The following is a 15266-nucleotide window of genomic DNA, read 5'->3' on the forward strand; positions in this document are numbered from 1 at the left end:
TGTTAATCATGAGAAGCGTTGAGCGCCGGTTATTTCATTGCCGTGAAGAAAATAAAAATAAAACAATATTTGAACTCAATCAAATTCCAGGATCCTGCTTTCTTGATTTATCCTAGATGTGTGTTTTAACACGCAGTATTTTTGCACTGACTACATTGCACTGTACCTGGCCCGATTATGTTTCAAGTTATGTGTTAACTTGTTGGTGCAAATGGCATTTTCTGAAAACAGCCTGAAAACTGTATTCACGGTTTACCAGGTCAAACAAAGAAAAATGTATCCTGTGCGCAATGCCCGAGATTAAGCTATTCATTCTATTTAGTCCGTGGATGTAAACTAAAACAAACGTATGACAAAAATGTAGGCCGAACACACAGAAGGCCTGCTCGAAAGTTGACACAACTAGTGAAACATATTTAAAGGTACTTGACTAGAGACCAAATCTGCCGATTCACTACTTGATTAGGAGGGTGGATGGGATCATACTTTGTACAGACAAACATAGCCTACATACGAAACATTACAGCTAGTACCACAGTGCTAGCATAAGTAGCCTAGGAAAAACCCGGCTACACTGTGAACTCAACTTCCAACTCAACTGGAAGCTTAGGTAAACAAGAATATTTAGTGCAAGAGTATTTAGTCAGCCTAAACATGTTGTTTGTCAGATTGAGTGGCTTATTCAACACTCGTAACTTTAGTAATATGCAAGAAAATGAAAGCTGTAAAAAAAAAAAACTTCTAGCAGACAATACGGAATGCCGACAAGAGCCCCTTTTCATTGGACCATGTCACAAATAATTGTCCACTGCTCCAAAGCACAAATACATGTAGCATGATCAGCAGTGCTGACTGTTTGTATTATTAACCTTATGTTTTGTTAACTCAACTTCATTTTCCTCTTTTCTTTGGTTTTTATACACCAGTACAAAACCGACTTGGTCCCTATATTGAAAGTCCAGACAAAAACAATCCAGCCCAATTTTGTTTACATCGTTCCGGACGAGAATGACCCCAACGGCCATACAGTTTACCTGGAGCTCACCCCTCCCCCAGAGATCCACTACAAGACCAGCCCTGGCAGCAGCCAACAGATGAATGTATTAGGCATTGTCATCTTTTCTGCCACAATGGGTAAAGCCAGCTGTATTTTATTATAAGTCTGTATTTGTGTTTTTGTTCTCCTTTTCTCTCTTTAAAACCAATCCAAATAAAGTTACTTATAGACAGGTGTCAGAAATATTAATCTTTACCAAGTATTCCAGTCAGTCGATGAAGAAGTTAAGAAAGCTTTATTACTTGCGGCCGGCCCACAAGGAGAAAAAGGCCACATGGTGGCATGGGCGGCGCTAGGGAGGGGCTAGCAGGTGCTTCAGTACCCCCAAGAAAGACCAAAGCACCCCAATAGCACCCCCTAAAATATTGCTTATTTAGTAATAGTATTCAGGCCCGGAGTGGCCATCGGGAGAGTTCCCGGTGGGCCGCTCTGCCCGCTCATAAATTGGGCCAACAGATCGCCTGCTTTCTCTTTGTTTTTTCACACATCGAATAAAATGATATGTGTTAAGTTTGTTAAGCTACTGTTTGACCGATAAGTAAGCTAGTAGGCTACACTAGGTTTTACATTTTAAAAGCTCATGATCAGACCGTGCATTAAAAAGTGCCATTTTCAGTTGTCACGCATGCACACAAGTGCGTGTACCAAGGTTGTTTTCATGGAGACAACCCTAATCCATCATTTATTGTTGTGGAGGGAGTTTCCAAGATTAAGCTGATTCGAAAATAATGAAACTAATGGTAAAAAAGATGCCAGGGGGAACTGAAAAAGCCAGGTAAAAAAAAGAAAGATCTAGCTGTCACTTCATAGGTTCCTGCAAGGGTGGGAAAAATACGTTTTCTGAAAAGCCCTGAATCTTTCAGGTAAAAATGTGGGTCGTAATTTCAATATGAGTCCAACGTAGTGTTTACATTAGGCTAGATAAAGCTCAAAAAACTATTTTGCACTGAAATTAATGCAAAAAATCTTGCTTGCGCGCAATGTGCTCTTGCATTTAAGTTCCGATTTCAGTTCACATCAAAACCTTGACCAGGTCCTAGGTTCGGGTTAAGCACCGAATGTTCAACGAATGGCTGGGCCCCTGGTGGGGATGGGCTGGTTTTGGCCATTACACTGCCGGGCTAAAAATGGGTCCCACTCCGGCCCTGATAGTATTTATATTATATATATATATATAATTGCAGCTCCCCCTGTCAATGATCTAGCATCCCCTCAGCACCTGCATTAAAATGTATCTGGCGGCGCACTGCATGGTGGTACAAAGTTTGTCTGCTAGCATGTTGTGCTAGCTAACCTTTTAAATGAAACCGTCAATAAAAGTCAATAAAATCAAAACTACATAAAATCTAAATCATTAATCATTTATTTTTATTTTTTATTATCAATAAGACCAGACAGCATTATAGTCGAGTGGTGTAAATGCACTGGACACAACGGGAAAATCCATGGTACTGGGAATCCATGGTATTGGGATAAACCCGTCATCACTCAGCAGAGTGGTCATTTGACATCTGATGCATTCACGGGCAGACCTGGACATCATCTCAGATCTCCTTCACCAAACAAATAAAATTTAAACAAAGATTGTAACAAAGGAAACAATTCAGAAATGATCAGGATATAAGAACATGCATACTTGTTGTCAACATGGTCAGCACTAAAACAATCAACCATTCAGTAAATGTCAGTCAGATTCTCCTAGACAATACAGTGATAGTTGAAACAGGCCCTGATTGTGTTTTTCTCCAAGTCAAGTGATAAGACCTCTCATTTTTGCACGTCCTCTCCAGGTCAGGGAGTCATAAACTCCATTTAACCACCCCAAAAATCTGTCAACCCTTAAGTCACCCCAGACTTCATGTTTCTAAATGTCAAACTGGTCAAAATGATCTCCATTTTATAGATAGAAGACAGTAAAATAAGCTCACTCTCCCCCTGCTGCTAACACTTTACAACCTCTGCATGATAAAACACATTACTTTGGCACACATCCTGAAATTTCATGACATGTTCACAATTTCCTTCTCTTTGCAAAATGTATGTCAATTCTCAGTAGTACAAACAGGTTTCTCAAAAACAAAACACTAAGCTTTAATGCAACTCCCAAATAATACTTAATCAAGTCACATAAATGAAACAGTTTTGTTATCAGCTTTTCAGACAGTCGTATCACTGATCTCAAAACATTCAAACTTCTGCCCTGGAACATAACAAAATCAACTGGAACATCTTTACGTAACTGGCAGAACATACATAATAGGAGTGTTTGTACCAAAGCTTTATTCCAGAGAATAAGTTTAAAACTTCACTTCTGAATCTATTTAACATTTGCATTGTTACCAATGAAACAGTTAAATCATTACATCCGTAGTCATAGCACCATTTAGAATTGTTCAAAAGGTTTTCAACATTGAAAACGGAACACCATTCCCAAGACAATTCCCATTGTTCCTCTAATATCACAAAGTCCACAAAGTGCGGATGCCATGCTTGTGTGTGCATGGTGTTTTTGTAATCTTCCCATAGGTAATGTAGCTTAGTTGATAAAAAAAAAGGCAACCTCAAAGAACTGTACTATAGGCACAGCTCTGAGTTTTCCTTGATTTGACGCAGAACACGTTTCCTTTGTTTGCTGCTATGAAACAAAATGCATGCTTTGCAATGACTCACGTGTTCCATGCTATCTCCTTGATTATCACATCTGAAACTAGCCAGGAACAACCCCATCTACCTCGGGTCTGTTCCAGGACTTTCCGTTTCAAATCCGTCACCACAATCCAGTCACCTGATCTTAACGTCATCGGACCTCTCACTGGATAAGACAGCATCTCAGGGTTTCTGCGGGTTTTAGTAAGTCAAATTTAAGACCTTTTTAAGACATTTGAAGACCATAAAGATCGAAATTTAAAGATCATGCTCTTTTTGGATGCTTTTGTATAGGCCTTAGTGGTCCCCTAATACTGTATCTAAAGTGTATTTCCCAAAATTCAGCCTTGGTGCAGAATTACAGCCACTACGAGCAGTCCCACAATGAGCTTTCCTCAGGACGTGCCGTTTCAGTGTCTGTAGCTTTAAATGCTATGAGGAAGAAAGAGGCGGGGCTAACTGCCATGCTTCAGTCCTTTGCAAGCCATGATGTCTCTAGCAAAAATCATTATTGCGGTCGTAGCTCATTTTCTCATTGGTGGGCCAAATTCTCTGCGCGGGCAAAGCAGAGAAAGGGGAGGTAACCATCCCTATTGTGACGTCATAATAGGAACATTTTCAAAACCGAGCGTTTCAGCTTTCATTTTCTCAAAGGCGGAGAAGAATACCCAGGGCTTGGTTTACACCAGAGCCTTAGAAAAAGAGAGTAGCGACACGCTTTGATCTCGCCAACACGTGATCACGTGGTTCAAGTAGCTCGCTGTAGTTCCAAAAAACCCCACTGTCAGCCTGTTTGAATGGTTTTCAATGAAGCTGGCCAACATAAGTCACTTTCTCTGGAAAATGACAAATGAAACAGGCTCGGTTAAAGAAATCCGATAGTCTGGCTATCTTCAGCAAAGTTGTATCTACAAAAGGCAGTCCTCCCCAACGTTTTTGGTGTAGAATGGAGTGAAATACAACATTGTGAACACTCACTGCCAGTAAACCACGTGTCACGTGGTTCCGGTAGCTTCGCTGTAGTAAAAAAAAAACACTACTGTCACCCTGTTTGAACGGTTTTCGGCGGGACAGACAGCAGCACCATCTCGATTCACGGACATTTTCGATATATTAACACATAATGTCAATTGGTTACTGGTGTCTTGTATCTTGTATGTCTGATACTTTATTAACATTCATGTCTTACATTAACTTATAATACATAACGCAATATTGTGAAGCAGAGCTAGAAATGGCTATGCTAGCTCCCATACTGTACATACCAAACAGAGGCCAAATGAGGACTATATTGTTCCACTTAACGTTTAACCTTACGACTGTTGAAGTAAATGTGACTTGTTAAACCTTTTTTTATTCATCAGCCCACTTACAATTTACCACATTAACAACACTTATATTTGTAGTACTTGATGCAAGTTGAATCTAACCATTATCACCAGCAACTGCTCAATTTAAGACAAGAAAGGAGTTTGGTAAATAGAACAGAATATACAAGGCAAGAACTGCATTCAATAAAACATTTTATTGTACAATATGTCCAGTGTTCTTCCACTCCTTTTGTATGTAGTGATCCAGTTATCTCCTGGCTTTGATACACATACTCTCTAGCTAGAGCTAGCTACAGTAAGTGTTGCTTACGTTAGATACTAGACCTACAGTCTAGCTCTAACTGCATTTAGAATGTAACAAGCTATAATCTTATGATAAATTTGATCTAAAGCTACTACTAATAACAATTGATATGTGGTGGTAGAAATGTGGTGGTAGAAACCAGCTAACTTGCTTCGGACCCCCTAATCTGCTATTCATTGTTGCTAGCTCTACTAACTAGGCTAATAAAAGAAAACTAGCTTTGTATGCCAACGAACACCAATAACTAGAACTATTTGAACAGTATAAACCAACCGACTTCTGGTTATGATAAACGTGCTCTCTAGATAGCTACAGTAAAAGTGTGGGCTCTGGTTTACACCCATCTAAATTTCTAGCCACTGGGGGATCAAAGGTAGCCTGACGTTGTCATACTCATAATTCTAGTCAGAATATGAGTCTGAGAACTCTCCGTTGGGCTTTGACTACAGGGCGTGTTTCAAACGAGCCTGGAAAACAAATGCCTCTTCGCTCAATTGGATAGATCTACAACCAATCAGAGCAACAGAGTATGTGACGTATGTTAAGCACACAGTCATTTCAATGTGGGGAAAGGCGGATATCGCGCGCTCCATAACACCAACAGCAGAACGTTATCCACATAACTATGAAGCGTACAACACTGCATTACAGAATGTGTATTCACACACATACTTGATACTATCTACCTTTACATTAGCGACAGTACCTCAGCTGACATCCAGATTCTAAGGGTAGCAAGCTAGGTAACCATATAGTAAGCAACAAAATGATTATTAGTTGAGCATTAGTTGGCTTACTTGTCCGAGGTTTGTTGCTGGACCGAGGAGTACTGATCCAGAATTTAATTTCAGACGGTCAGCAAGGCCAACTTTGTATTGGCTCAAGTTAAGGAAACAGTGGTGGCTGAAATGTTTGGCGCAGACATGCAAAGTTTGAGAGGTTGTGTTGGCGCATTTCCAGCGAAAATAAAATTAAGGAGCAGAGCAGATTTTCAAACACAGCGTTTGCCTTCATTTTCTCAAAGGCGGAGAAGAACACCCAGGGCTTGGTTTACACCTATCGAAAATTCTAGCCAATGGGGGACCAAAGGCAGGCTAGGGGAACTCATATTAATGTTAAATAACCTCCTAAAGTGAAGTTTTCATGTCATGTGACCTTTAATGTTAAATAACCTCCTAAAGTTAACATTTCATGTCATGGGACCTTTAAGAACTACATAAGGCATTACCAACAAAAAAATCAAATTGAAGAAATTCATTACCCCCAACCTTACCCCCAAAATGAAAATAGGCCAAAACAAACTTGCCTTCATATAGAGAGAAAAGTGTGTGAGTGAGTGTGTGTAGCTTGTGTTTCTCCGCTCTGTCGTGTGACTCTAACTGAATATTTTTGGGGGCAAAGTTTGCAGTGCGCCTCGTACCTGGAGCTGGGTACCGCTTGTAACCAACAGCGGAAATCGTTGTGATCTAGCCATGTCTCGTTAAAAGTACACTTTCCCATTTTCCACATGTAGCCAAACTTAAGCAAAAGGTGTGTTCTACATGGACTCCGGCTGCATGAAACGACAGGTGAAAGTAGCCGCTTGCAGTCGGGGAGGAGTTAAAAACGGCTCTGTGAAGTTGAACATTTCAGCTTCTCGTGTTTTGCTGCGTTGACGTCAGTCACGGCCGATTACGCGCTCTTAACTTACTTTACTTTGTAATTAAACATAGTCTTTCCGTTAGTGAAGAGGCGGAATAAAACCTTTTCTTGAACACATTTTTAATTCAATTAAACAGTTTGGTCCGGATTTGAGCATTGGCGAAACTGAAGGTCTCAGAATCATTACAAAATACGCGTCAAAGTTGTCGTGTGTGAGTCTCTGGATAAGAGCTCTGGATAAGAGCGTCTGCTAAATGACTAAATTGCTGAGTCTGGCCAATCATGAAATAGCTGTGTTGTCATTAGAACCCATGCAGTTGCTCTTGAGAAAATGCTCTCGGCTACACAGCCGGCAGTTCTCGAATCGATCTCACAGTACTTTGATGGTGACGTCACAGTGACCTAGCCTCGGCGTCGTCTCAAGTCGGACAAAAAGTCTAACCAGAAATCACTGTTTCAATTCAGCCGCCTGCAGCGCTGCATGAAGTCAGTCCATGTCGAACGCACCTATTCTCTGAGGAGACGCTGACGTATTCTGCGGGCAGGTATTGCATTTATCACAGGATTTGTAGTTTTATCACCACTTCCGTACCTACTCCAAGATCCCCCATAAAGAAATACAACACCGAACCAACGTTCTGAGGGCAGCGGTCAGCTGGTTTTGTAGCAATGAGTCTAGAGCTCCACTCTGTAGGCTACGACTCAAATGAAAATATTTACTTACAATATTTTGTAGTTGGGGTGTGCTTGCCTTGGGCGAGCACAAACCATTGTTATCTTTCATATATATTTATTTATTATTTTTGCCCCCCTAAGGCTCAGTCAATATTTGGACTACATACACAACGTAGGTGTCAAAAGTTTCATCTTGGTAGCGATTGAGTTGCTTGTATTGGGATTTACATTCTGTTGCACAGTTTAGGAGGTTACAAAGTTTTTGTGGCGAAAAGTGCCTTTAGTCGATGAAGGGTACTCTGTGCTAGCTACATCACCACGTCAACACACGTTAGCAACGACGCATGGATACAACGTGATAGAGACATTGGAGCTTGGATTATGAGTGAAAAATACCACCCCAAAAATGTCCAATCATTGGACTTTGTTGAGTACGTGATTTCGAGTGGAACCGCCATCTCGGATTTTTGATTTACGTTGTGAGTCTTTTTTGAGCGAGTGCGGGTCGCCCGTGAGACCTCCTAGTCTTTAAGGCGGCAGCAATGCTAGAAAGCGTCATAGTAGTATTTTCGTAATTTTATAGTTCAATTTTACACGAAAAGCCAAACAACTATCCTGGTCCACGTTACTCTGTCATTGTGGCATTTCGTTCTTCTGTAGTGGACTATTAGTTTTTTCTTCTGAAAAGTCCTGCTTCCTTCAACTGCGTTGTTAGCGTGCGCATAGGCTACTTATATTGTGAAACGTTAACAGCATATCTGAGATTATTTCATAGGAATGACCCTGATTAAAATAAAGAGTAGTGTCATGACTCTGAATTGTAAACATTAATGTTTCCTCTTTCCTTACAACCAAAACAATAAAGTTCATGATAATGGCAGAGGTACGTGGACTAGTTGTTTGGCTATCGATGTTTACGTTTTACATGCAATTTATGCTTTTACATACGTAGCCTATGCTACATGCTTCGATACCCTATAATGTCCTGGTGCACGTAACTCTGTCAGGCTATTGTATTTTGTACTTGTGTCGATCAATTTCTTATTTCTTGTTAGTTAGCCTACTGCATCCAATCAGCGCTAAAGTGTAGGCCTAGTACCTACCCTTTCCGTTCAGAGTTAATGTAATGTGTTTTTGAGTTAATGTAATGTCGTTTTCCATTTGGGGGAACGTGTTTTTGAATTTGGGGGAGGTGAACAAGTCATCCGATTTGGGGGGAGTTGACTCCTATTGGGGGGGGAGTATTTTCATTTGGGGGATGTACTCATATTAGGGGGTGTGATTTGCACTTCAGGGCCACCGTAATATACAGTATAATCTGGGTCTATAAGTGTTGGAACATACAAAATATTTTGAGGAAAAAAAGCTCAAGCACCAGGGACTTATAATAGCATTTCTGTGTTACAGAAATAACACAGTGCATAGTTTATTTACAAAATAAAGTGAATTAACAAACCCCAAAAAACACTGCAATTTGACTTGACAGGTAGCAGAAATAAATAACTTAGTGCCCAACCACATTACAAATTTACAATATAATATTTATGTTGATATATATTATGTTAACTAAAAGAAAAGAAAAGGAATTGGCCTAAGCAAGAAATTAAATCTGTGGACCATCTGGGCCAAAAATGCCAGGGCCGATTTTTTGTCCCAGTCCAGCCCTGGTTGTGGATAGTATGTCCAGAAATAAAGCCAAGTCACTCATTTAGTGGCAGAATCCATTGTTATGTCTGCTAAATTATTTAAGATATAGGCTAGTATAGGTTTAGCTAACTTGCAAATCCTGAGGATAGCCTACTGTAGCAGACCATTCTATGGGACAACGGACATGGGTGTTTTGTTCCTCGGGAGTTTCCGTAGGCTTGATGCTGAATGCATTTGTGAAATCAGTGAGGGCTAGTGATGGGAAGTTCGGTTCATTTTACTGATTCGGTTCTTTGAATCTGGTTCAGTAAAATGAACGAATCTTTTTTCGAGTCATTCGTTCATTTCAACGGGGGGGGGGGGGGGGAGTGGGGCTATACGTCCACTGCAAACACGTATGATATTCTCATGTAGGTTAGTGCATGACGTGCACCAGCAGATACTATTTCAAAAGAAATTCCTGCATTAAAATAATGTATCATGAGTTTGTATGATTTGGTCATGTATTATCACACTAGCATTTAATTATCACGTCAAACAATTAAACTGCACTAAACTGTAAGTGTAAATGTAAAGTGAAAATAACAAAACCAGTCAGTATGATGACTTGAGAGAATATCATTCACGTCTTACTAAAACAGCGGCCACGCGAAAGGGAATAAGGAAACTGTTTCCTCTACAAAAAAATACAAGGCGGGTCACGTGAAAAAGGATCCAAAGACTCGTAGAAAGACCGAGTCGGGAAATAAACGAATCGTTCGTTTCCTCTAGCTACAGAGCCTATGCAGGTCACATGAAAAATGATCCAAAGACTCGTAGAAAGACTGAGTCGGGAAATGAACGAATCGTTCGTTTCCTCTAGCTACAGAGCCTATGCAGGTCACGTGAAAAATGATCCAAAGACTCATAGAAAGACCGAGTCGGGAAATGAACGAATCGTTCGTTTCCTCTAGCTACAGAGCCTATGCAGGTCACGTGAAAAATGATCCAAAGACTCGTAGAAAGACCGAGTCGGGAAATGAACGAATCGTTCGTTTCCTCTAGCTACCAGTATCTAGCTACCAGTACAGAGCCTATGCAGGTCACGTGAAAAATGATCCAAAGACTCGTAGAAAGACCGAGTCGGGAAATGAACTAATCGTTCGTTTCCTCTAGCTACCAGTATCTTTGGATCATTTTTCACGTGACCTGAATAGGCTCTGTACTGGTAGCTAGAGGAAACGGACATGGGTGTTTTGTTCCTCGGGAGTTTCCGTAGGCTTGATGCTGAATGCATTTGTGAAATCAGTGAGGGCTAGTGATGGGAAGTTCGTTTCATTTTACTAATGTATTTTTTTGTAGAGGAAACAGTTTCCTTATTCCCTTTCGCGTGGCCGCTGTTTGTTAGCGATACTAGCGTTATTTCCTCTAGCTACCAGTACAGAGCCTATGCAGGTCACGTGAAAAATGATCCAAAGATTCGAAGAAAGACCGAGTCGGGAAATGAACGAATCGTTCGTTTCCTCTAGCTACCAGTACAGAGCCTATGCAGGTAATGTGAAAAATGATCCAAAGACTCGTAGAAAGACCGAGTCGGGAAATGAACAAATCACTCGTTGAGAGGATTCGTTACTCCCGAGTCCTCATAAAGATTTGTTCAAAATGAACGAATCGTTCACGAACGACACATCACTAGTGAGGGCTGTTCGAATAGCGATGTCAAGAAGAGCAGTGGTAAAATACAAGTTATGAAAACAGACAGCGTCTGTGTCTTTTTGTCCACAGGATCATATACAATTAGATCTAAACCGAACTTACCAAAGTTGAATTAGTAATGTTGTTAGCAATGCTAGCGTTATTTTGCTAGAGCTAGCTAGCCTATAACATTTCACTGGGTCTTGCAGCTGTTTGATTAACTGAAATTATTATGAAACGTTATGTTCTACTAGCCATTTGCCTACTTTAGCATGTCACTGTATTTCCAAGCCCTGATAGTGTAACTGAAATAGCCTAAATAATTCCTCTTTCAAGTAATAAGCCCCCGTTCAAGTGTTGAGCATTAAATTAGCTGCACGGTCTGTAGAAATCTTGAGATAAAGACACTTTTTTGTTCTAAAACCGGATTATAAAAAAATAAAAAAAATCGGAGTACAAACCTACTGACTGTCTCAGTTTGTCTGTTATTGGAGTCGAAGTTCCAACATTAACTTACACAGCTACTGTAGGCTTATCAACATTCGTAAAAAAAAAATCAGGAGACCTAAACCCAATGCAAACTTGAAAACTTACTTCAAATATTAGGCCCTTTTCAATCGCGAAAAGAGTGTGTGGAGCTGTGGAAATATTATTTATTCTGCTGTCTGTTCTTCTGTATCTCACAACAAATGTCTCTCTTTGATTTGAATAATGCACCGCAACGCAGCAAAATAAATGCTTCTTTCAACAAGAGGTCAAATGAAATCAATCAATCAGCATCAAATTTCCAGTAGCGAATTACATTTTGGGGTGGCACCCGGGGTGGCCAATCAGATGTCAGGGGTGTCCAGTGCCACCCCGGACACCCCTCTTGCTCCGCTACTGCTGGTACCTGATAAAAGTCAATAGCACTGATGGTGCCCAAATCTACCCAAATGTCCAAATTTTCCCCTAAAACTTTTCAACTAAAACCACTAGTCCTTTGGTTTGCTTTAACCAGTTGACATCAAATTTCACATATGTACTCAACAGACATAGGATAATGTTTTCAAACTGTTTTAAAGCTGCAGACCCATGATTTGAATATAGCATTCTATATATAACTTGTTTTCTTAGGCAGAATTTAGATTTCCACAATTTAATTTAAGGTTCTATCTTCATTTACTCTGACACACTAATACCCACAATCATAATTCCACTTCAGGAGGTGTCATGTGTCACCATCTTTTTGATATCAACATTATGTTTATAGCCCTTGTAGTTTTGGAGATATACTCCATTAAATTTGGGCATACCTTTTCGGGGGCGGGACTTAAAAAAAAGGTCTAGGGATGAAGAGGTTAACAAAGAGCGAGAAAGACAAGCTGTCAGCTGACATTTGGGAAGATTGATGACAAAAAATTAATCATCGAAGTTGAGAAGTAGCCTATAGGCCTACATGGAGTTGTATGACCCACAGCACATATTTTACAAAGACTACGACAAAAAATACAAATGTTGCCACATTATATTGGGATGCTGTTGGAATAACAAGTTGCCTAAATATAGCCTAAGGCCCTATGCCATGTATATGTACCATGTCAGCTTTACATGTGAAAAGGAAAGCTCAGAGGAGGTGAAAGACCTGGTGACTGGCGCGGAGGAATGCACGTCTAGTGTGAACAGCCTTATGCCCTTCGCAGCCGATCGAGGCTTCTTGCGTTGCTTTTACGCGCCGCTAAGTGCTGCAATTGACACGCTCTGCAGCAATCATTTCGGCAGCTGTTTGAATTTTTCTAACATCAACTTGTGAATTCGGCTACAAGATGTTCGGCAACACACCATTATTGGGTGTGCACACCATATATTAAAGCAATATAGCACGAGTACTATATTGCTTTTATAAAAAAAATATATAGTCAACCAATTAACATTTAAATACAGCTATTGATTAAAAAAAAAAGGCAATAACATGTACGGTGCTGCAATTGACACAAATTTTTCTAACATCAACTTGTGAATTCGGCTACAAGATGATGAAACACACCATTATTGGGTGTGCACACCATATATAAAAATGTAACTTGGAAATGTCATCACCAGTAGAGATGCAGGGAAATGTACCAGAATGTTGACAAAAAAACACATTTACTGAGAATTTGTGTGGGTGCATAAGATCCACAAACCTAGGGCAAGGCTCTTCACCCGTACTTGTCTCGGGAAGAATGTAAGAGCATCTGCTAAATGACTAAATGTAATGTAAATGTTTGAGACCAAAAGAGCTTCTAATGTTTTTTTCCCTAGGTCTGTTGCTTGGAAAGATGGGGGAAAGAGGAGCTCCGCTTGTCAACGTGTGTCAGTGCATCAACGAATGTGTCATGAAGATCATCAATGCTGCTGTTTGGTATGGACTGAACAATGATGTAAAAATATACATTTACATTCGCAATGCTTTTCTTTATTTGTTTCGAAATAATGAGGAGGTATAGAGAACTCCTCAATGCATGCCAATGGGATTTAGCATGAAAGGCTATAAATTACCATTTCATATACTTCAAAATTACATTGGTCAAGGTTGGTATTTGACGCCTAAATTGACCATAGACCAAATTGAAATCAATCACTAATTGCGATCATTAATCGTGTTGAGTCCCAGGAGAAAAGAAAATCACAATGACATTTAGGCCATAGTTGGTTTCACTGGACTCAGACATTGATTGTCATCTCAAAGTTTTATACAGTTCAGAGTCCTGTCTCTAAAGTCAGAAGTTGATTGGGGGAAGCTGGGCTCTCAACTCCCCCCTCTTTCCTTCACATCTACCCAGGGTATCCGCGGGGTCTTAAAAAGTATAAAAATGGATAAATCAATTTTGGGAAAATTAAGGCCCTAAATTAAAAGATATTTAAAAGTCTTAATCCCAATTTTATGAGGTATTACATTTTGTTCAAGCTTTGTCCAAAGAGTTTGACTCCAAAAAGTATGCATGAATATATTTATTTTCCTCCCCATGACTATTATAAACAACGACGTGCTCGGTCAGCGAATAATCTCCAAAATGTTGCGAAACATACTCCAAAATGGCTAAATCTAAATTTGCGGACTCCTGGTTGGAGAAGGATGAGTTTATACAGTGGCTGAAGCCTGTCGCTGAAAACAACCGTGAGGCTTACTGTACATATTGTAAAAAGAAGATTAGCGTAGCCTCGATGGGCATCAACGCTGTCAAATCCCACATGCAGGGTGCTAGCCACAAGGTTGCCGTTTGCCACAGAGAGCAGCCGCAGCTTTCTGTCGCCAGTTTATGTGACCAGCGACACCACTACCCAACACGGCAGCAACAGCAACGTCTGCCCCATTGTCTGACGACATCAGGGTGGCTGTGGGCGGCACATCAACGATGCGCGCGGAGGATAATCTGATGTCTCAATACTGTGGCAGTAGTTGACTGGCCATCGGGACAACCGGGAGAATTCCTGGTGGGCCGAAACACTTAGCGGGCCTTATAATTTTCTTAGATGTGAAATGGTGTGAAATGCGCAATATAAATACAGCTGGCAGTATATTATATAGATTGATTCCACTTCAATTTCCATAGAACCTGTTTTCTTGTTCAGTGAGGTACATCCTGCTTAGAGTGTTGGCCAGTACCACCTTTTTTATTAGCAGGAATGTATCTCCCCCTTTCTATTTTGTAGTCTCATGAGCATGCTGTAGGAGCCACATATAAGTATTTAGTATTTTCTGTTTTGTATGCTTCAATTCACTGTCATTATTTGGCCATTAGGGATGCACCGATATGGACATTCTTGGCCGATACCGATGTTTAAACCAACAATCTAGCCGTTGACCGATACTGATTTTGTTTTTGTTGTTATTCCTTCACCCTTTTGTGCCAGGAAAATAATGAAATCATAATTTAAAAAGCACTATGTTAAATTATTTCAGCCCTTTATCACTCATATCTTTTAATGACCACAAATTCGATCAGATATATGAAACAATCTTTAGTTTACCTAAACTGTATTTAATATAATATCACCAGGCCTACTCAAGACATAATCTCAACTGTAAACAGATGCTTGCAATGCAGCCTTACAAAACACTAGCATAAACCCTTAGGGAATGCCATATAAATTCAAGTTTAAAGCAAATAAAATATACAACTACCTACTCAATGACAAATGTACTCAAAGTAACAAAGTAGACCTATACAAATATCATATTTGTTAAACTAAATAACAGCCCAATAAAAATATTTTGTGAAAAATAAAATACAAAGTCAAATAGGGCTATCTTTCACAATTTCACCTT

At 40.0% G+C, this 15266-nt stretch overlaps 1 protein-coding gene across 1 annotated transcript in view; it reads left to right on the forward strand.

The window, feature by feature from the left end:
• LOC124487579 (excitatory amino acid transporter 5-like) overlaps positions 1-15266 on the forward strand; it is a 69998-nt gene that overhangs the window by 18908 nt on the left and 35824 nt on the right. Inside the window, exons 7-8 of the mRNA XM_047050008.1 lie at positions 927-1134; positions 13259-13358. Of these exons, the coding sequence (XP_046905964.1) occupies positions 927-1134; positions 13259-13358 (308 nt within the window). The remainder of the gene's footprint in view (positions 1-926; positions 1135-13258; positions 13359-15266) is intronic.

The sequence above is a fragment of the Hypomesus transpacificus genome, chromosome 26, assembly GCF_021917145.1.
Source record: "Hypomesus transpacificus isolate Combined female chromosome 26, fHypTra1, whole genome shotgun sequence".
Lineage (NCBI taxonomy): Eukaryota > Metazoa > Chordata > Actinopteri > Osmeriformes > Osmeridae > Hypomesus > Hypomesus transpacificus.